At 40.1% G+C, this 23158-nt stretch overlaps 1 protein-coding gene across 10 annotated transcripts in view; it reads left to right on the forward strand.

Annotated features, from left to right (window-relative positions):
- The window catches only part of Fars2 (phenylalanyl-tRNA synthetase 2, mitochondrial), a 426758-nt gene that overhangs the window by 90945 nt on the left and 312655 nt on the right, over nt 1-23158 (forward strand). For 9 of the 10 annotated variants that reach the window (XM_035442921.1, XM_035442917.1, XM_035442919.1 and 6 more), the window contains one exon: nt 5936-6568. The exons of the other annotated variant lie outside the window; for it this stretch is intronic. In XM_035442921.1, the coding sequence (XP_035298812.1) occupies nt 5954-6568 (615 nt within the window). In that variant the 5' untranslated portion in view covers nt 5936-5953. The remainder of the gene's footprint in view (nt 1-5935; nt 6569-23158) is intronic. 10 annotated transcript variants of the gene reach the window in all.

The following is a 23158-nucleotide window of genomic DNA, read 5'->3' on the forward strand; positions in this document are numbered from 1 at the left end:
GTTAGATCAGGCAATTTAGGGAGTAGATGTCCAATGTACTTTTGTAAGTTAACTATTAGCAGCTATAGTTGCCATTTATTGAGAGTTTTGAATGGTCCAGGTACTGTTGTAGGGTCCTCTGTCTATTAATTCATTCAATTCTAACAGTGATCTAACAGGATCCTCTTGACTGAGGACTATAAGGTTAAGTTTATTCTTCTAGTAATCAGTGGTATTAGAACATGGAGACTGTAATAACATGAAATAGAATCAGGACACTGGGATAAGTCATTGTCTTAGTCATTGTTCAATTGCTGTGAAGAGACACCATGACCAAGGCAACTCTTATAAAAAAAAGCATTTAATTGGGGGTTAGCTTACAGTTTCAAAGGATTAGTTCACTATCATCAAGGCAGGGATCATGGTGACCTGCATAGCACTGGAATTGTAGCTGAGAGCAAAATCCTCATCCTCAGGATGCCAAGTTTGAGCTGTTTTAAACGTTAAAGCCCACCCCCAGTGACACTCTGTCAAACAAGGCCATACCTCGTAATCCTTCTAATCCTTTCAAAGAGTTCTACTCCCTGAAGACTAAGCATTCAAATATATGAGCCTATAGGGCCCATTTTTATCAAACCACCACAGCTATCTACTCAGATTATCTGACTACTTGCCTGCATGTCCTAATGTATAGAATTTGAGTTTTTGGACTGACTGATTTCTGAGGGCCTTTCAGACTGAATTTTTTTTCTTCTATTTATTGAAGGCTACAATCCACATGATGTAGGAGAAGCTAGTTTATATATTAAGATACAATCTTTGAAATCAAGGTTTTTGCCCATTTATTGCAGTCTTGCTTCATATCCCCAGGGGTCTTTAATTTGAGAAGCTCCTGCCTTAGCCTCTTGAGTGATAGGAATATAGAGTTGACATTATGCCCTCCAAGAACCGATTTTGTTTTCTGTGTGTACAGAATTCCCAGGTTTCTACATGGTTTACTTTTGTTACCAGTAGTGTCCAAGTTTTACATTTAAAAAAATTAAAGGTTTATTTTCATCTGTGCATGTGTCTGTGTGAGTGTATGCTACTTGTATGTAGGTGCCTTTGGAGGCCAGACAAGGATATCAGTTTCCCTGGAGTTGGAGTTACATCCAGGCTGTTACATGCTGCCTGTCATGGGTGGTGAGAACTGAGCTCTGGCTCTCTGGAAGAGCAGCAAACATTCTGAGCTGCTGAGCTATCCCTCCAGTATCCCACCCCCTCATTTTTACATGTATTTATTTTAGTGTGTTTGTGTGTGTGTGTGTATTGTGGGTCATGTTTGTGCTATCATGCCTGTGTAGAAATCAGAGGACAACATTTGGGAGTCTGTTCTCTCCTTTCCTCACGTGGGTTCTGGGGATGGAGCTCAGGTTATTCAGCTTGGCAACAGTACCTTTTTGTGCTGAGACATCTTGCCAGCCCCAACCACTGTTGACATTGACTAATCTCTTAACTTAGTTTTGGCCAGCATCTCTTACTGTTTTGTGGAAATTGCAGCATAGCTAGCTCATTTATAATTTGCTCATGTGCAGTCCTTCTGCATCCTATGAACATATAGCAAATCATCTGAACAAACAAAATTTCCAGTCTCAGTGAACAGCATGGCTGTTTTCTGCATTATAGATGTCTAGAAGTCTCTGGGTCAGTTTTATTTCAGCTCATTGGGCAATGAATGAAGTGCCTTATGAACAGGTCTGAATTAATCCTTTATCTATGAGATGGTGTATTTTCATTTTTCCATTTTGTGATAAAGAACCTAAGAGGAGGACTTAAGGATTAAGCCACACGAATATGTCTGTAGAGTTGCCAGCTTTCCTTCAGATGGCATCCTTTATCCTTTGTGTTACTGGCAATACTGAATCTATGCACTGATACTTTTTCTGCTTTTATGTGTTTGTATAGTCTACATATATTTTTAAGTAAGGGGATATTACAAACAGTGCAAAAAAACTTCTCAGTGAGTTAAGTTAAAGTTGGGGGCTGGTAGATACATTTCATAAAGCACCAGCTCATGCTCGAGGTTATTTGTGTCATGTGGGATGTATGTATTGAAAAAGTCGCTTTGAAAAATGCCCTTTGTTGTGTTTTAGGAAGCTTTATGTACAAAAATAAGCCTGGGGCCGATTTGGCCTTTGGTTTAGATTGCTTTGTTCATTTATTTAAATATTTCATTTCTTACATTGAGGATTATGATTTTTATTCTGTTTAATTATTCAGTGCACTATTTGGCCTAAATTATTTGGGTAAAACTACAGGTAAGGAAAGGAACTATATTGAAGAGACTTGGGCCTTTGAAAAGTACTTAAATTGCTTAGAGTTCTGAACTTTGTTTAATGGGTGGTCGAAGACATTTATGTTAAATTACTGCATGTGTACTGGCTTATCTTTTTTTTTTTTTTTTTTTAGATAGGGTCTCTCTGTGGCTTTGGAGGCTGTGCTGGAACTAGCTCTAGTAGACCAGGCTCATCTCGAACTCACAGAGATCTGCCTGTCTCTGTCTCCTGAGTGTTGGGATTAAAGGTGTGCGCTACCACCCGCCCAGCTTTAGTTTCCTTATTCTTACCTAGTGCTGTGGCTAGGTGACATGCCAGTACACTGCACCAGTAGAACAACACTGTCTCGGGATGCCTTCCAGGGCCTCCTGTATTTTCAGATGACATTTCTCATGGAGAAATTTGGTAGAGACAGAGGTAAGCTTTCAATTCATAAAAGCCAAAAAGCAATCCCAGTCATTTGACCTGCTTGAAAGGAGATGATAATAGAAAGAATGAATTATTGTTTGGGTATCGAAAATGAGAGTATGGACATAAACTAGAGCTGAGCAGATGGACCAAAAGTTACAAAAAGAGGATGAAAAAAATTACACTTTCACGGACAAGCTTGACATGTGAGAAGATCATTACAGGATGTTAGGATAAAGTTCATCTATGGGAACCTGGAAAGACTTTTTGTGTGTGAGATGAGACGCTGATGAAATAAAACACAGTTGGCAACCATAAATAACCGTATAAAGGTACCCTTTCAACCAGTCCTAAACTTTGTATAACAGTATGTGCTTGTGGAAGAAAGAAATGTTTTCTTATATCTTGCCAAGACTACTGAGCTGAGTAACTAGCAGCTTAACAGTGTGGGTTTGTGCTGGGATGTGTAAGGCTGCATGTGCAAATTTGAAATTCATATCTACTGCAGGGACAAGTTACTGAACAACGTAGACGGCAAGACAGATTTCAGTTGAAGCTCAGCCCAAAACACTAGAAATAACTCTGACAAAGCAATGCCATGTGCATAACTCCAGAGCATTCCTGGGAATCTCTGAAAGCTTCTCTATCATGATAGTTTAAGGGACAGGCTTCTAGGAAGTTCTTCCCTCTTGGAATTTTGACTCTGGCAGTTGTGCTGTGAGATAGGCTTTTGATGGACCATGGAGTTATGTATTTTTGGTGGAATTGAAGGAAAGTAACCAAGTTGTATATTTTAAATTATCTCATAATGAATGTTCAAAAAAAATGAGTGACTTAAGTTTAAGAACTTAAATTATTTCTAAATTTTCAACTTTCATCTCTAGTTACCCTGGTTAATATGGTCCCTGAGGGAGTTCAAAACTCCTTTTTTGATGTTGTTAGTATTCAGGCATCTGTACTGGCTTGCTCTTGGCGTTCTGACAGAATATATCCTTAGCAGCAGCCACTAGGAGCACAACCTGTGCACATTCACTACATTCCCTTTTAAAAAGGCCCTGCCCACCTCCTATCTTTCTCTCCCTCTCTGTCTCTCTTTCTCTCTGTATCTCTCTCTCTACTTCTCTACTTCTCTGCCTGTCTCTCTGTCTCCTCCCTCTCTGCCTATCACATGGCATCTTTCTCTTGAGTGCCGCTTTTTAAATTACACCAGATGTAAAGCATAAACAATGTTAGTAGATCATAGTCTTTCCACTAATAGGCATAGAGTTTGGGCATCTATTCCTGGGTATTCATATTTTACCTGAGAAGTCAATGATCTATCCCACATGATTGCTGAGATGGCTATTAGTTGGGAAATTCTATAATCTTACAAAATGTTATATATTTTTCTTTCTCTTGCTGCTCCCCGAGTCAGTCTCTATCTTCTGTCAACTTTGTGTCCCCTTTCCAGTAAATTCTGTTCTATTTTAGGCTTATTGTGTGCACATATTACAATAGAAACTGTCTTTTATGAGGAGGGATAGTCACTGATGGAATGATGCAAAGGGTTTTAGATTAAATGTCATGACCAATAAGAGCAAGAAGACTTACATTCACAAATATAATTTCTTCCCACTCTTGGCATAGTCTGTTACTTAGTATTGTTTCATTAAGTTTTTTTTTTTGAATCACTGAATGTAACTCTCTACCATTTAAAGTAATAACTTTATTCAGAAGATCTGATGTTTGTGTATGTGCTGTGTATATGTGTTCATGTGGTTGTGTGCATTTAGGTACATGTAGAAGCCAGTGGTCAACATTGGATGATTTTCTCAGATATTTCCCACCTTGGTTTTGAGACAGGACCTCTCATACTCCCCACCTTATTTTTATAGACAGAGTCTTTCGGTGTACTTGGAACTCATCAGTTTAGCTAGGCTGACTGGCTCATGAGCCCCTGACCCAATGATGGTTTTCCAGATGCTTGCTGTCGTGTCCATCTTTTTTTACATGGGCACAGGGGATCCAAACGTGGGCTCTCTTACATGTACTTTATCAACTGAGCCATCTCCCAAGGTCCTATTCAAAATGTTTTTTCAAAGGTATAGTTAATGGCTTTTTTTATTATTCTGTGAATTATTCCAGAGGGCAGTAGGTACTCTCTGTAAAAGGAAAAGAGGGCTTTGTAGTTATAAGGGTAGAGAGCAGAAAGGTGAAGTGTGGGTATTTTCTGTAATCTTCTCTTGTTGCCCATCAGAGGTCTTAGTCTTAATATGAACATATAGTCTCTTTAATGAGTGAGTCCAACTCTATGGACTCTGATAACTTTCAGGTGATCATTCTGCTGATTCTTTTGGTTGTAAGTTACAGTGTAGTAAAAATAAAGGTAGTTGTTGCTTAGAATGCTTTCTTCTTCATGAGATTTGAACAAGGTGGCATGTGAAGGCCTTTTTCTCTATAGAGCAAAGAATTTAAATGACAGAAGATGGACACCTAGAAATTAGTGACCTATAAGCACCTTCAGTATTCTGATTTAGTGCAGTAAACACTAAGGCTTTGTCGTAGCATGTTTTGTTTGTTTATTTATTAATTAGTTAAAATTTTGAGACAGGGTCTTACTATGTAACCTTGACCTGCCTGGGACTTGCTATGCTAGACCAGGATAGCCTCAAACTTATAGAAATCCACCTGCCTTTGTCTCTTAGTTGCAGGATTAAAGGTGTGCACCAACAAGCTAGAGTCATTTTTTTTCTTGGTATAAGAGAATACCACAGATTGAACAATGTATAATAAAAGGAAACTTGTTTCTCACAGCTCTGGAGTTTGGTGTTAAAGATCAAGGCACTACCATGAAGCCAGGCCCTTCTAGTTTGATCATCTTGTGGCAAAAGAGAGAGAACAAAGTTTGAGCTTACCCTTGTATGAGGAGCCCATTCCCACACTAATTAACCCACTCATGTTCTAGAGGTAGGGCCCTTGTGCTTTGCACCTTTTAATCCTATTAGATGGCAGTGAAATTTCAACAGGAATTCTGGGGAGAATATTCAAATTATAATGGCCTATGAATAGATTTTCTCAGTTGTCTTCCTGTGGTGTGGCCGTGATGTCAGGGACATGTGATGTCAGGGACATGTGATGTCAGGGACAGAATGTCACTAGGAAAGTAGTGAGCCTGTTGAGAGAACACAAGAATACATTCGTTGTTGTCCACAGAATGAAACTTTACTTGTGCAATTTCTGTGCATTCTTTCCAGAATTTGTGAGAAGTTTCCATGATGGTCTGTTCAGCCTTCATCAGAGCTGCCCATGAACACACCTTCCTAGTAAGGAACATCAGCCATGTCTTCAGATGCCATCAGCATCAGGCCTGGGGCTCAAGGCCAGCTGCATCACAATTTGCTGCCCAAGGTGCTCCAGGCAGTGTGGTGGAGCTGCTGGGAAAATCCTACCCTCAGGATGACCACACCAACCTCACCCCGAAGGTCCTTTCCAAGGTGGGCAGGAACCTGCACAACCAGAAGTACCACCCTCTGTGGCTGATCAAGGAGCGGGTGAAGGAGCACTTCTACCGGCAGTACATGGGCCGACCCAGGACCCCTCTGTTCTCCGTCTATGACCAGCTTCCGCCAGTGGTCACTACATGGCAGAACTTTGATAGCCTGCTAATCCCAGCGGACCACCCCAGCAGGAAGAAGGGGGACAACTATTACTTGAATCGGGTGCACATGCTGAGAGCACACACATCAGCACACCAGTGGGACTTGCTGCATGCAGGACTTAATGCCTTCCTCGTGGTGGGTGATGTGTATCGTCGTGACCAGATTGATTCCCAGCACTACCCAGTTTTCCACCAGCTGGAGGGTGTCCGGCTCTTCTCCAAGCATGAGGTGAGTCTTTAGCTGTGTCTCCTTGTTGAAGACATTTGTATTGATGTCCCTGAAGACTGCTGGCCACTGAAACTCGGAGAGTTGTCCTCCGTCTTCATTTCCTTTACAGACACATCTGTTTTTTGTGACGTCTTTCCTGTACGCTGGCATTTACAGTATGTCTCATGGGTTGTCTCGCACCACTGCCAATGGTAAACTCCAAAACAAATTTTCTTTTTTACTTGTCTTTCCTCATCCCATTTTCTCAGTACTGGCCTCCCCTTTTTAAACTTTCTTTTTCTTTATTATTTTTATTTAAATTAAAAACAATCTTATTTTACATACCAATCCCAGTTCCCTCTCCTTCCCTTCTTTCCATTTCCCCCACCATCTACCCATCACACCCTACCTACATCCACTCCTCAGAGAGGGTGAGGCCTCCCATGGGGGATCATCGAAGTCTGTCACATCATTTGGGGGCAGGACCGAGATAGGCTGAGAGAGTGTCCCTCCATCGGGAAGGGTCTCCAAAAGCCTGTTGATGCACTAGGGATAAATACTGGTTCTACTGTCAGTGGCCCCATTAAAGTGCTCAGGCCCCCAATTCACACCCACACTCAGGGGCCTGGTTCAGTCTTACGAAGATTCTCTAGCTGTCGCTCCCTCTTCCTCAGGTCAGCTGTTTCTGTGGGTTTCCCCAGCATGGCCCTGGCCCCTTTGCTCATCATTCCTCCCTCTCTCCAACTGGATTCCAGTTGAAGTTTTGATTCTCAATCTCTATTCTTTACCTGAGAAAAGTGTTTTTCCTTGTTTTTGTTTATTTCTCTATGACTAAGACTTTAATGTCTGTTAACAATTTTGGCAGAGTAATTAACAGGTAAGTCTGCAGAAGCTGTGATCCTGAGAAAGGACACAAAGAAACACTGAGTAACCCACACTTAGTTGAAGTGAAGATTGGCATTTAATCTGTGCCTTTGGCATCAATGGAGGGAGAAAAGAAAAAATGCAGAAAAAGAAGTAATGGAGAAAAAGATTGAAGTTCAATAGAAGTCAGGATTAAAAGAAAGAAAGCCCAAATTATCAGTTTAGTATTAGTTCTAATGTATGAATATTCCCATGCTAATATTGGTAGGTGAAGAAATGTGTGATCAGTCAGGTTGGATGTTCAGAGAACCTGAAACAGAACTGCCCCAGAGGGTGGGGTGAGGGACAGGAAGGTTTGCCCAGCAGATGCTTCCCCAAAGGTGTCAGATGTGGCAGTATTAATATTAGAAAGAGAATTTATAGAAGAAAAGACAAATTGGATGAAGCCTGAAATAGGTAATCTAAGAAGCCTTCTGAATTATGAACTTTCTTCTGCAACTCTTCATAATTTTGATACATGAAGCAACACTGGTGATTTAAAGGTCGAGTTTGAAAAATTCATGGCCATGGTCAGAGATGTGAAATGATTTCTTTCAGTCAGAGACCTGTGGATTATCTAGACAAAACGAATAAAGGTAGAGAAGTCAGAAAATTTTATCAACAAACAATATATCTTTATAAATTCTGTGTTTTATCTCTATTTACAGGTTATTTACAGTTAATGAAATCAGTATTTGTTTTTAAAATATTACAAGTATGCCACATTGTTCTAAAAAAAATAGGTCAATGGGTGCACAGTTCTGGATATCCGCTAGTCTTTGCAGAAAACTGGGCCCAGAACAGCAAAACTAAAATCTACACAATCCAGACTTAACTAGATGACAGGGTTCCCCTAAGAGCATCCTTGTGTAGGAAGTCATTTGTGACAGCTGAAAGTTCTGAACTGTGTTAGAGAATGAGTTTAAAGAAGAATACAGTAGTGCCTGGAAAAAGTGACCTTCCTAAAGAACTGCTCAGAGAGCAATCCTTGCATTACCAAATGCTCGTGGCACTTTGACATGATGTACTCATAACATTGGTAAGACTAAACATCAGTGATTCCCACCATCACAGGAAGAGAATCAGTCAGGCTCAGGAGGGAGCTTGGGGTGTAAAGTGTTTGTCTTGCCAGTATGAGGTCCTGAGTTCTATCCCTAATACCAGTTACATCATCTTTTTACAAAAGCTAGAAGTGCAAGCATGCACTTGAAATCTCAGTGCCGCTGAGGCAGAGGTGGCAGGATCCCTGGGCCTCAGATGATAAGCCCTAGGTCAGTGGGAGATGGTCTGAATAAACAAGGTGAATGGTACCTGAGAAATGACATTCTGGGTTAATCTCTTGCCTCAAAGTGCATGCACACTGGCAGACACTTGCGTACTCTTTGCACACCCAAAGGAGATGCCTATCAGAGGTTTGTCTCTTGATGGGGGAGTGGCACGACTCTGACTATAAAGACTTGCCATGGCAGTTGGATTGGAACACAGTCAAGCTCTGGCTCCATCTATCATATTATAGGAACTATAAAGAGGAGAGGAGCAGATGAGGGTATGCCACAGAGACGTGGTATTCCAAATGCTGACCATGGGGAATGGCAGCAAGACTGCTCAGACTGTGACCTGCAGAATGAAGTTGAAGGAAACCAAAGCAAGCACTTGAAAATGTTTAAGCAGTGGGAGGTGTTGGAGAGTTGAGGTTATCATTTTCTACCATGTTGTTAGTGGACATCTTTTGTTGGAGAGAGTGTGGAGGGCTTCATGTGCTCTTATGTGCTTCCTGTGCGTTCTGTGTGTGGAGCTGTGTGCAGTAGGCCCATGGCTCTGTTCATAACCCACTGGAAATCTAAAACTATCCCTTTGGTTTAGTTTGGGAAGTGTCACTCAATTGAATGAATGACAGTTCAAGCAAATGGCAAGAAACACAAAAATATTAGGAAATGGAACTTAGGGATGAGGGCAGGATTGGCTTGTCTGATCCTAATGTGTGGAGCTTACCAAGGCAAAATATTTTTTTTTCTTAACAGAAAAAGGGAAACATTGTTTAATGTGGTTGGAAATTTGAATACTAATGAAACTCCTGAAAGTAAGCTCTTTTTATTTTTAAAATGTGATGAGAATGTAAGCTTTTTTTGCAAAGTCTTTATTTTAGAGATGCATATTGAAACACTAGCATGGAAAATGCAGGGTTTGAGATTTTCTTCATAATGATGTTAGAGGGGGCTTTGGCATTTTATGGTGGATGTAAGAGGATTGGTGTAAATGTAATTTTCTTGTGTATTGTTTGCATGCAGAGTTATCTTTTTTTGTGTGTTTACATGTGTTTAAGAGTTATCTCTTATAAAATGAAAACACAGAAATCTTTGAGACCAGTCAGTCAAAGTGACATTGGCTCAGTGTGTTCTGTAAGGTGACCCTTCTTTCATGGGAACACAGACACCAATTCATTTTAAAGTTAGGACACATTAAAGAAAAGTGGATAAATGACAGACAATAGAAACCTGAAAGACATTAAATCTGGAGTTGATAGCGTCTTCATTTTCCGTATGTTTTTACCAAACTATTTGCATGTAAATTGTTTTATAAAGGAGAAAAAAAGCTATCCATCAAGTTCATCTTATGAGGTCATACCTGTTTATATTCATGCTAAATTAAAAGGAAACTTTGGAAATTTAACTTTATGGAGAGCAGTCATTCTGTTTTAATTAACAGACAAACATTTATTGAATGAAATATTTACAAATTCAATTCAATATTCTCCCATTCCATATTGTATTTTACCGTTTTAACACATACAAAGAGAAAAAGCATCTGATTATCTTAATGGATGTAGAAAATAATTTGATATTTATTTATCTCATAGTATTAAAAATACATTTAATGATTCATGGTAAAAACTTCAGCAAACTAAGACTATAAAGGAACTTCCTGAACTTTGCAGATGATATGTCAGTCACTTTCAGCCCTGCCGTAACTAATGATGAATCATTATGCATGTTGCTATCAAAATCAGCCTCTATTCAGAGTCACTTGCTTCCCTGATTCTACTCATTATTGAATTCCAAAGCCTCCTCAAAATGGAAAGAAAGAGAACCCAAAGGCTGGAGACATGGCTCAGTGGTTAAAAGTGTATACTGTTCCCATCACCTGTGTCAAGCAGCTTACAACTACCCTCCAGCTTCAGGGGCATCCAATGCCTGTGGCCTCCTCATGCACTTGTACTCAAATAAATGTACATACCTATACACAGATCCATCCTTGTGTGTGTGTGTGTGTGTGTGTGTCTGTCTGTCTGTCTGTGTGTCTGTGTGTCTGTGTGTGTGTAAGAAAAGAAGGTAGAAACGATGGATAATAGGAGCTCAAGCTGTTTTCTTTCATATGACACAAATGCATATCAAAAATTTAATAGAATTTCCAGACTTACTCGGACTAGGAATCAGTTCAACAAGGGTATTGGGCACAAGGAAAATGTAGAAACATTAATATTTCTTATCATAAGCAATAACAAATGGAAAATGTAATATCATAAAGATTCCATTCACATTGCCACTTGAAACTTTGAAGTCCTGTCATAACTACTACATAAACTACTCAAAATAGTTATGAATAAAATGGTTAAATGCCATTAAATATATAATAAAAGGAGAAAAAAAAGATATGCCATATATACGTAGTTTTGTACGTAAAAAACAATGCCATGAAGATGGTAATTCTTCTGCCTCATGGAAATCTGACAATGTCTACTGGGAATTGGAAAAGAGGACTGGTTGTAAAATTCAAGGCACAGTGTTAAGTAAAAAGGGTTCTCTTTACTACATATTAAGACATGCAATTTATAGTTGTAAAAATGGTTTAGTATCCTTGGCCATCAGAGAAATGCAACTCAAAACAACTCTGAGATACCACCTCACACCTGTCAGAATGGCTAAAATCAAAAATACCAATGACAATCTATGCTGGAGAGGATGTGGAGAAAAAGGAACACTCCTCCATTGCTGGTGGGATTGCAAACTTGTAAGACCACTTTGGAAATCAGTATGGTGGTTGCTCAGAAAAGTGGGAATCAGTCTACCTCAAGATCCAGCCATTCCTCTCTTGGGCATATACCCAAATAGTGCATGTTCATACAACAAGGACATATGTTCAACCATGTTCATAGCAGCATTGTTTGTAATAGCCAGAACCTGGAAGCAACCTAGATGCCCCTCAACTGAAGAATGGATTGAGAAAATGTGGTACATTTATACAATGGAGTACTACTCAGCAGAAAAAAGCAATGGAATCTTGAAATTTGTAGGCAAATGGATGGAACTAGAAGAAACCATCCTGAGTGAGGTAACCCAGTCACAAAAAGACAAGCATGGTATGTACTCACTCATATATGAATTTTAGACATAGAGCAAAGGATTACCAGCCTACAGTCCTCTTCACCAAAGAAACCAGGAAACATGAAGGACTCTAAGGGATAAATGGTCCCCAGGAATGGAAGTGGCATGAACTCCTGAACTAATTGGGGGCATGAGGATGGGGGGGAAGGAGCTGCTACAATAAGAGCAAGAGAAGAGGAGGAGAGGAGAGGAAATGGAGGGGCAGAAACATTGAGTTGGGGGAAGAATAGAGGAGAGAGAGCAGGATGAGAGATACCATATCAGAGGGAGCCACTATAGGTCCCGAGAAGAGATCTGGAACCAGGGAGATCTCCAGAGATCTACAAGGATGACACGATCTGACAATCCATGCAATGGTGGAGAGGATAACCTAAAAGCTCTTCCCCTAAAATGAGATTGATGACTACTCTTTATGCCATCCTAGAGCCCTCATCCAGTGGCTGATGGAAGCAGAGACAGACATCCACTGATATACACTGAGCTGAAATCGGGAATTTAGTTGAAGAGAGGGAGGAATGAAGAGCGAAGGGGGTCTGTACCAGGTTGGAGAAACCCACAGGAAGAGTTGGCCTGAACAAGGGAGAGCACATGGACCCCAGATGCTGTCTGGGAGGCCAGTATAAGACTGATCCCTGAACATGGATGTCAATAAGGAGGCCTGTGTACTCCAGGGAGCCTCTGGTGGTGGATTAGTATTTTTCCCTGGTGCAAGAAGGGACTTTGAGAGCCCATCCCACGTGAAGGGTTACACTCTGGCCCTGGACACATGGGGAAGGGCCCAGGACCAGCACAGGAAGATTTGGTGGACTTTGCAGAGCCCCCGTTGAGGGCCCTACCCTGCCTGGGGAGTGGTGGGTGGATGGGGTGGGGGTAGGCTGGGGTGGGGGAGGAGGGATGGGGTGAGGGGAGGGAGAGGGAGAAGGGACTTACATGCGAACAAGTTTGTTCCCTAACTAGAACTAATAAATAAATTTAAAAAAAAATGGTTTAGGAGTGGCAGAAAGTTAATAAAATAGAGACTTTTTCTACTGTAACTTGATGTGTTATGTTTTATTGTACTCATGGGTGACTTGCCCTTTTATAAACAGAAACAGAGGGGGTGTTAATTGGGGGGTGGGAACAGAGGGGAGTGTTGGGGGAGGGACTGGGAGAAGACGGAGGGGAAACTGTGGCTAGGATGTAAAAAGAAGTAAATACATAATTACATTTATTAAAAAAGTAGAGACTTTTGAAATAATCATACTTATATTTATGAACTTACAAAATAGGAGTGAAGTTACAAAAATGGGAAGATACTAAATTCTGTCTTAATTGTTCTGTAACAGTTATCCATTGGAAAATGATCTTGGTCTCTCAGTGGATGCAAAATTCTTTTCTGGGTGACTTAATCTGTTTATGAAATGAAAGTCTTTAAAAACTGTGGAAGAAATTGTAGGAGGTTATTGTTCTTATCTTGGTGGAATTTAATATCTGAAATATGAGATTCTTTGAGGGTAAAAGCCCCAGGAAGGAAAAAATGTTGACGATGATTACATTAACCTTTGCCATGGAAGCCTCTGTCCATGGCCAGTTATGGTCAGACTACATTGACGCCATAAAGGTAAGCCTTGTCTGGTTGTGTCTCATCTACCAGAAAGTAGATATTAAGTTTTTATAATACTATTAGACTTAGGTGAAAACTGGAACAATACCAATTTAGTGAACTAAATTGGCATGTATTTATATGCTTCTACAGCATCATGAACTGGTAGAAATGAACACTATACCTCTGTCAGTGTAATAGATAGGAGAAGCAGTATTGAGCAATAAGTAAAAGAAAGCTACAGAATCTTTGGTAGTAATAAGTTTTATTTGTAGTTTGAAAAAGTGAGCAGATATATGTTGAGAGGTTGCAAAGCAAAACAAGAGAGTGGCAAACACAAAAATTAAATATTTTCCATCTGAGGAATGACCCAATGTGATTAGACTTGTGTTCGAGGGCTTTCCAAGTTGTCGGTGCTAATTTTCTTTCTAAAAGTGGGTATGGATGGCAAGGACACAGATGACGGGTTTTCCTTCTTTAAACATGATACATTTACATCTTTCGTATGCATGATTTACTATGTTTTAAAATATAGAGGGTGGACATCATAGTGAGATATTGATAGAAATGAACTGTGTGATGTAACTATGAAAAACAACACTCTTGTACATGCGAAACAAAGAATCAGGACAGCGTTGACCCATCAGGAGGAAGGAGTGAATGTGTAAATAAGTGTTACACTCTTTGCACCTTGGTCAGATTATCATGTTTCCTAGGATTATAGGAGATCTGGAGACAAGAAACCACTGTTTATAGCTTTAAAACTATTGTAAGATTGGCAAATATTTGACAGATCCACCTGAGAGTCCGTCATACAAATCCTGCGTCAATGTAGTTTGATTAAAAATATCAATTAAAAATACATACCTGGAGCAGTGCTCAGAGCTGTTCTGTCTCCTACTGTGATTAAAGGTGCTCTGTCCAGTTTTCCCAGCTGCCTGCACTCGTAGTCTGTGCTAGTGAACTGTGGAGTTGTGGAGGAGACGGGCAACCTGAAGTTTGTGCTTCAGTCAAGGCTGCACAGTCTGAGTTTCCTAAGCTTGTTTGCATCCTCCGCCGCCGCATGCTTCGAGGGAGGTGTATTTGGATTTTTGTCCATACATGCACATATGCAGTCACCGCTTCCAAGTTTTATCCCATTTGCAGAGACTTGCCACTCTGTCTTAATTAGTTTCAAAAGCCACTCATATGCATAATTTAAAATTACAGTATGTAATAATGTGTGCATCTGTTTTGATTCCTTGTTAGTCATAGATATTATTGATCTTACAGGAAAACTGAAACCACAATAGCAGTGTAGTTTCATAAAATTGTATTTACTTATGTTTGTCTTTCATACTTTCTTGAGGGCTAGGTTACTTTCTTTTATCAAGTGTAGAAATAGTATTTTAAATTCATACCTGCAACTGTCAAAAAAGCATTATTTATTTGTTTATAAAGACGTGCTTACCTTACTCCTTAGAATGTTTTTGAGATTCTTTTTCTTTTGATTGTGAGCTTATCCTTTAATGGCTGAGCTATCTCTCCAGCCTGAAATTCTTATTTTTTTGTAAAGTACAAAACTTTAAGTCTTAATAAATGAAGACACAATTTATGAGGAAGTTATAAATATTTTAATATAAGCATATAACTCATGAATATTGATGTTGAAACAAAGAAATGCTTTTATAGGAGAGATATGTGAAGGTATACTAAGAAAGCTTTGATGTAACTTTAACTAGAACACATTTATTGAAATAGCACTTCATCAAGATGTCTGTGTTAAGTCCATATACCATTCACCACCTTTTAAAAGGTCATTGAGCATTTTCTGAAGGCATTGTAGAAGGCATTATTCCTTCAGTTGTACCCCTTGGTTGTCATGATTTCAAGTGGAGTGTCCCCTTCATTTGAAGCATAGTGGAGTGTATATCCTTCATTTAAACACCCCTCTGACCTCCAGTATAGATGGCTTGTAGAAGCCACTACTAGTTATTATTAGTTTCTCTTCTCCTGCTTTGATACTGTTGCCTTCATTCCAGATGGTTCATTAGAACCCTTCTATTCTTGGGCTTCTTTCTCTGGGCTTCCCCACTGTCACTCTTACTGTGAGACAAAGGTACTCTCTTTATTTCTGCTTTCAGCCCCAAATCACTTTTCTGTCTTTTAGTGAGTGATGGTTATTTATTTTCCACTGTGAGGTTATTGGGTTTCCCTAATAGCCTCATGTGGAGGAGTTTTATTGAGGGCATTTTAATTTCGCCTTGATAGATTACAGTCACCACATTTCTCTAATCTCTTCTTTAAAAATCTTTTAGGCAGGGCTCTTGTCAACGACATGCTTACTAGAAACAGCTTTTTTAAATTTTTTTTCCCTCTTTACCCAGATGTTTACCTCCTTTTTCTTTGATAGTGAAATTACCGATCACAAGAATCCATAGCTCATGTGATGGGGTAGTACCTATTATTGGAAGACATTGAGGGATTTAGAGGCACATTTGATTAGACCAGTCTTTTCTATGGCATAGGGCTTTTGCAGATAATGCATTGTTGATTGCACTAAGATAAGCTTTATAGCCTCTAGCCTGATACCCATGCAGCCTTATATATGAGCTCTTGGTGCTCACTGTTGCATTGTGTAGCTTACTGTCTTGAAATATCCCTTTGTTTATCCCTGGTGTCCCCACCAGATTAGTAGGTTCCTTGAGGGCTCCAGACTGTCTTTGTGTCTTCTTTGTTGACAAGAATCCTGAACAGAGCTACTGTTAGTAGGTATAGAACTTGGATGTCTCCTTCTGTCCAGAGTATCGGTTTGCGCCCTGCAAAAGATGGTGAGTAACACACTTAAATACATGGTGATTCATGTGTCTACTCTTCTAGTCAGACATTCTTAGAGCTATTTCTCCTTCCATCTGAGCAAGTGTAGTAAGGACTCAGCCATGAGGAAGAAACCACACAGAATTTGATGAAAATAACCATTTTAGAAAAGGCTGTCTTGGGAACATTACCTGCAAGAAAATTGCTAGCAAATGTCGGAGAGGGACTGGAGGAAGCTGCTGGTCTCTGAGGGAGCCTTCTTGCCCTCACTGCAAAGCAGAGCAGCCAAAGGGACTTAGAATTCCTTCCTTTGTGATGTGTCTCCAGCAGCCTCTATCAACTGCTTCACATTGTGTCAGTTGGCAAAAGAAAAATATTTCAGGGGCCCGCCATGTTCTCACAGAGCAGACAAAGAGGGATTGCTTGAATTTGGAGAAGCAATACAGCAACAACTGGCAAAGTGGGTGTATTCCCTTGCCATCATGTATAGACACATTTTTGGAGACAGGCTGTTATTCATCCAATAAGTGGGTTGATATGGAAAAGTCACACCTAGAGAAACAAACTATTTGTTGTGAATACTAATTTAAAGTTTCTGGGTATAATTAGTGTGTAGGTTTCTTCAATACTGCTTCTCAGTACATGGAATGATGACAGACCATGAGATGCACTGAATAGTGGGCACCTATGCTCTGGGGCCAGTAATAGCCTCAAAAGAAGCAGTTGAGGTCCTTTCATCTTATTCCTCCAACATGTCAAGAAAATGGCTGCCAGTTACATTGTGCTATTACAGAAGTCCAAGAGGTCTCCTTAGGTTTTATTGAATCCATATAAATACAGTAACAGTGTCTTTTCTGGTAGCCTAAGTGAAGTGTGAAAGTGGCAGAAATATATTCACAGTGTTTTCGCACTCTTGTACGGTAGACTTCACACTTTGCTGGGGACATCTCTGTGTGGTACATATACCTTGATGCTGTTAGCGGGGATGAACTGGCATCATTTCACATACTTAGCTTGGGAAATTGGTAGGTGGTAGGTGAGAGGCTTCTCCTGGCAGTGTCGACACTTGTATCCCACTGTACTGAGAGTTAAGGGCATCCAATACACACTGATCCTTGGAGCCCTGTTAAGTTTTGAAATTTATACAATTTGTTGTTTGTGTTATTTAAGATTTGTGAGCCAGGTAAACATTACGAATTTTCTTACCATAAGGATTCTGAGTGAGAAGATGAATTTTAAGGGAAAACGGGTTTACATTCTCTTGGTTGATAATTCTAAATTTTCAATTTTTAAGGTCATTGACTACTAAATACGGTTAAATGACATTGAGTGAGTCACCTTGATTCTTTCCCCATGTAGAATGTGCCTCGTCTCACCATGGAGGACTTGTGGTGGGACTGTGTAGAACATGCATCCACCTGCTTTGCCACTAATGGTATAAATGATTATTTGAACTCTGGTGCCAAAAATATCATTTTAGAATCAGATTGTTAGATATTGATTCTATCATATGTTGATATATACTGTAGGATTTATCATGCAATCTACAACAAATTCATCCACAATGAATCATCTGTACTAGTGATTTATTACTGATAGGCTCCATCAGTGTTTGGAACCTGCAGCAACACAGGACATCAATGAGATCTGCTGCTAGTTTCATTCAGAAGAATTGTGGGGATTCCAGCTTTCCAAGTGAGTCTCAAGGATTAGGAGTTTGTTTATGTTGATTGTGGTTCTCTAGAACAACAGGACCCATAGAAGCTCAGGTGTCCTCAAGATTCCTCCACCTTCTCACCTTGTTCGTATTTCCTTCCTTGCTTACTTACTTGCTTCCTTCCTTCTCTCCCCTTTTCCTTCCCTCCTTCTCTCCCCCTCCCTTTTTCCGTCCTTTCTATAATCTTTGCTTTATTGAAAATAGTTTTTTTTTCATTTAATATTTTCTGATTATGGTTTTCTATCCCCCAACTTGTACTGGATACATCCTTGCCATTTCCCCATCCACCCAAACACATACTGCTTCTTTCTCTCATTAGAATACAAACAGGGATAAAAAATAATAATAAGATGAAATAAAAACCAAACAAGATTGACAAAACAAACAGAAGAAAAAGAGCCAAAGAAAAGCACAAGAAACACATATAGATGCAGAGACACACACATACAGAAATGCCGTGAAAACACCTATAATCTTCTTACCTCCTCTTTGGGGTTTCCTGAGTCCTGAGGGGAATGATTTGATGAAGACTTTTTTTTTTTTTTTAGGACTGAGTGTTCTAAAGTCTTTTACCCTCTGCACATTTTTCAGTTGTGGGTGGGTCTCTGTAATATTTATTTCTATCTACTATAGGAGGAAGCAGAATGGGTGTTCTTTTCTCCCTTAAACTTTGTTAGTCTTGATAACCAGTTCACATGGGTATGTAGTATTTTTGTTGTTGCCATTGCTGATTATTGTTTTTTTGTGCATGCGTGTTCTGTGTGTTCTTGTGGAAGACAGAGGTGACTATTAGGTATCTTTCTCAGTGATGCTCTACACCCTAATTTTTGAGAAAGTGTCTCCCATTGGACCTAATGCTTACTGATTTGGCTAGACTCTGGCTGTTAAAGCCCACCCTAGACTATCCTCTCTCCACTTCCCAGCACAGGGATCATAGGCACTGGTAGGTGACTGAATCATCATCTCAGTTACCATGCTTGCTTTTTATCCAAGCAAGTACACACATTGAATATGTCTTTGTGTACAGCTGTCTCTACCTTCCTTTCTTTAATGTATTAAAGTTTCTTTGCTATTAATGTGTATGCCAGAGCAAAATTCTCCCATCTGTATCCCTGGGATACAGAGAACCAACAAGAGAAGAAAGGTGCTATAAAGTCTGTGTCAGAATTACTAAAAGTAGGAGGACAACTGGAAGCAGGGTATTCGGGGTGGTCGAGGGTTCAGGAACTCCTGATGGTGCTGCATTGGGTAATCTTGGAGGGCAGCCTCAGCTCTCCCAAGAAGATGGCTCTATGGAGTCATGCTTGATGAGCCTGTCTGCCTCCCTGAGAATTTTTGTGAATGTGGCATCTCAGGAATACATCTTCAGGTTGGGACCTGACTATTCAAGTTAAGTTTTATATTATAGAAGCTGGAAGATTTGGGTAGATCATGTGGGTTTGGAAATGAAAGTCACTTTGAATGAAGGATGACCATTCTCTTAAGTTTAGACTGAAGCGAGAAGAGTGTGCCCAGTGGAAGTTGGATCCATCACTGGATGTTGGATACCCGGGATACCCTGACAGGCAACATTTGGTTTGGCTGTGTGTCAGTCATTGTTTCTCAGTTACAGTATCCAACATGGCCTATTTGGGACCTCTTTGCCTTATTCCACTGCCACAAAGTCTCATTACAGGGAGAGGAAATAAGATAGCAGCAGGGAGAGAATTGAGTCTGTTTCTTGCAATACACAGTTTCAGTTTGTTCCCTCCCCTGTGCTGATCTCTGTAATTTGATTAATTGGCATGTGGTGCATTACAGAAAATCCAAGGAAAGACAAAGCTGGTTCGATGTCAATTAGCTGAAGCAAGAATGGACTTCCCACAGAGACCTGAGGACAGAGTGGTGTTTAACTGGCCCTTTCAAACACAAGTCCTCCCCAGTGAGAAGCAGATGATCCCAGTTGTTTAAAGAAATTAAAAACCTTGGAAATTAGCAGCTCAAATCCACTTAGATGAGTCTGCTATCCCCTTAATATAAAATCTCCCAATCCATCCTCCAAAGTGATTTGAATACTTAATATTTGCTGAAATGCTTTAGTCGGATTTGAATAATATAATTGAATTCGCTTGCTGCATTCATGGGATGTGAAGGCCTGGGAGTTCCTGTATGTGCATGTGATTCTGTTTTGAGGGGATTCTTACTTCTTTCTTTCTGAGCCAAGGGTTGATAGATGAGGTAGTACTTACTGGAGTTGCATGTTACATATCCATCACTCTCTATAATTCTGCCCTGTCCTGGGACTCAGAGGTCATCTCTCCATAGGCTTTGGTTGAGCTGAGCTGGATATAATTTGCCTTTGTGTTCGATGTTCTTGGGAACCTAATCCTAAGCAGAGTTGGTATGAAAGAAGATCTTGACTAAACACTGTTCCTTGTTCATTGCCTTGTGAAAGATAAAACAAATTACAGGCTCCATACCAAGCAATTAGCACTCTGAGAAACATGGTCAGCACATAGAAATTAGAAATCACTTCTGGTATAAAAATAAAGAAGGTATTTTGAAGAATCTTGAACAAAAAATTATGGTTGCAGAAAAGTTAATAGGAGTAGCATATTTGACAGCACAATATGACAATTGTGACCCATCCTTGGAACATGTAATACGGAGTGCCTGGCACATGGAGAAATGGTAGGTGATGGACATAAAGAGAGAGGCATGAGTGACTTCACGAAGGGCTTCCTGTGTAAAACTTACTGGGCATTTGAACTTCAGTTAAAAAAAAAAAAAGTTGAGGTCTTCAGTAATTTCCAGTAATAAGAGTAAGACTGTCAAGTTGACATTTTTGGGTAGTAAATGCCAAGGGCAGCAGCACCATGTAAGATTAGTGTTGGAGAACCTGGACTTGGTGTTGCTAGCCTTTAATCCCAGCACTCAGGAGGCAGAGGCAGGCAGATTTCTGTGAGTTCAAGGCCAGCCTGGTCTCCAGAGCGAGTGCCAGGATAGGCTCCAAAGCTACACAGAGAAACCCTGTCTCGAAAAACAAACAAACAAACAAACAAAAAAAACAAACAAAAAAAAATTAGTGTTGGAGAGACATATGAGGAAATGGTTACATCCCAAAAGACTGGTTGAGTGCAGGCCTGGAAATGGAGATGGCAAGATGATAGGTACAATGATACTTGAAGGAGGAAAGGAAAAGTAAGAGCCCTAGCACTGTTTTCTTGGTACCATTTGCAGAATGAAGGGTTACGAGAGAAGTACATTTTATGATGGTAACAGGAAAGAGAATTGAGCCTAGGCTATGTTTAGATGGAGAATTTGCACATGGAGACACCCTATAGGCAGGTATATACTTGGGTCCCAGCACAGCTTTTGGGGTAGTGTACTTTTTGGAGAAGGTGCCCAAGAACTTGTGGCATCTAAACTCAAAGGCATTGAAAGCTGGAATCATGAGGTGAATCCATTCATCTAAGGCACAGTGTTCAGATGAAGGACTATAGAAAGCTGACCATGAGGCTCATGGATTACAAATACATAGTGACGGTAGAGGGAAAGAGAAGCAGTGAGGAAAATGGCAAAGGGGTGAGCACCCTCTCTGTGAACACATGACTGGGGAACATTATCTGTCCTAACAGCCGTTTTCATTTGTTTGGTTCACTTGTTTAGAGGGAAGAATTGAATGTGTTTGTTGATGTGAAGAGCCAGACATGGACAGTGGGCATAGAACTGACGACATGAACTCTTTAAAGTAAGAAGTCCAGGGACACAGTGATGGGGCACAGTGTGTCTAGAAGGCAGAGGAGGGATATGGTCTAGAGCCTGCCTAGAGGAAATTGTGCTTCAAAGAACAATTACCTACTTTACAATCAAGGAAGGAAGAGTAAAGAATTCAGGCCTGGCTGCATCAAAGATAGGGAAGGGGATCGAGGGCTTTCCTATTGGATGGCTTCTGTTCTCCAGGAAGTGGGCAGGGCCAGCAATTTTTTCCAAGTGTAGATAGATAGATGGGTGGAAATAGATATTCTAAGGAGTGGAATGTGTTTTTAGTGTAGTGTTTGATGTTAATTGGATAGAACTGTTAAAACTTTCAACCCCCAAATGTGCTTCTTTACTCAGTGTGGGCTTGTTGAGATAGTTCTAAATTAATCAAGTAATTGGTAAGGATGGCATGGAGCATCTGCAGTGCTTCATATGGTGATGAAGGCACTGTGGTGATGATCCCTGCTCTGGAGGTCTTGCTGGTACCCAGAGACTTTTGCTAGTGCTGAAACTATTGGAAAATCATGGTCATTCATCTTCATTCATAGTGAGTTTGATGTGACTCTTAGGACTCTAATTCTTTCTGTCTTGCTCATTTCAGTTAAAGGAGAGTATCATCTTCATATTCATTGTTTTAATCACATTTTTATTATAGAATAGATTTTGGTTGCAGAAATGTTGTTAACAATAGAGAGAACTCCTAACACCAGTTTTCCCACTATTAAAGACATTAGGTTAGTATGGCATATTTATCACAATTAAGGTAGTAGCCAGCTTTTTGTTACCATAACAAGTCCCACGATATATCAGCATTTGAAAAAAGGCTTATTTTAGTTTCTGGTTACTTGGTCCTGTTGGTTTTGTCCTGTGGTGACACAGTTCATCCTGGTGGAAAAGTCTAATGCAGCAGGATGCTTACTTTGTGGTAGGTGGGAAGCAAAGCCTTTGGGCTTTCATAATCTTTAAGAATATGCCTCAACAACAGGGCTTCCTTTACTGCTTTTCAGGAGTGATCATAGGCTGGGGATCTGCCTTTACAGACAGGCCTTTAGGGAACATTTAAGATTCAAACCACAGCAGTCAACCTCTAAGTGTTTGTTTTTTTTGTTGTTGTTTGTTTTGTTTTGTTTTGTTTTTTCTTTTAAGACAGTATCTTTCTGTTGTCCCCAAGCAAGTGTTAGACTCTTTGGCTCAATTTCTCTTTATGGCTACCTGTATTCACTTTTGTTTATTTCTAAGCCTTCTTGCTCTAGCCTCTTGGGCTGTTATTGGCATTGTAAGGAGCTGGCAACTTCCAAATGCAGAGCTAAGCCAGTAGTTTGTGTTGTCTGTCTTTTTGATTCCGTGGGGTTGTATTCTGACATTGTTTATCGCTTTCAGAAATTATACCACTGAGGGTAAAAGTGCAGAAAAAAAAATCATCTGGCACTTTAGTGAGTTTATATGTCTGTGGTGTCAGTTATGTCTGGCTTTAATTTAAAAAGTATTAC

This window comes from Cricetulus griseus, chromosome 3 (genome assembly GCF_003668045.3).
Source record: "Cricetulus griseus strain 17A/GY chromosome 3, alternate assembly CriGri-PICRH-1.0, whole genome shotgun sequence".
Classification (NCBI taxonomy): domain Eukaryota; kingdom Metazoa; phylum Chordata; class Mammalia; order Rodentia; family Cricetidae; genus Cricetulus; species Cricetulus griseus.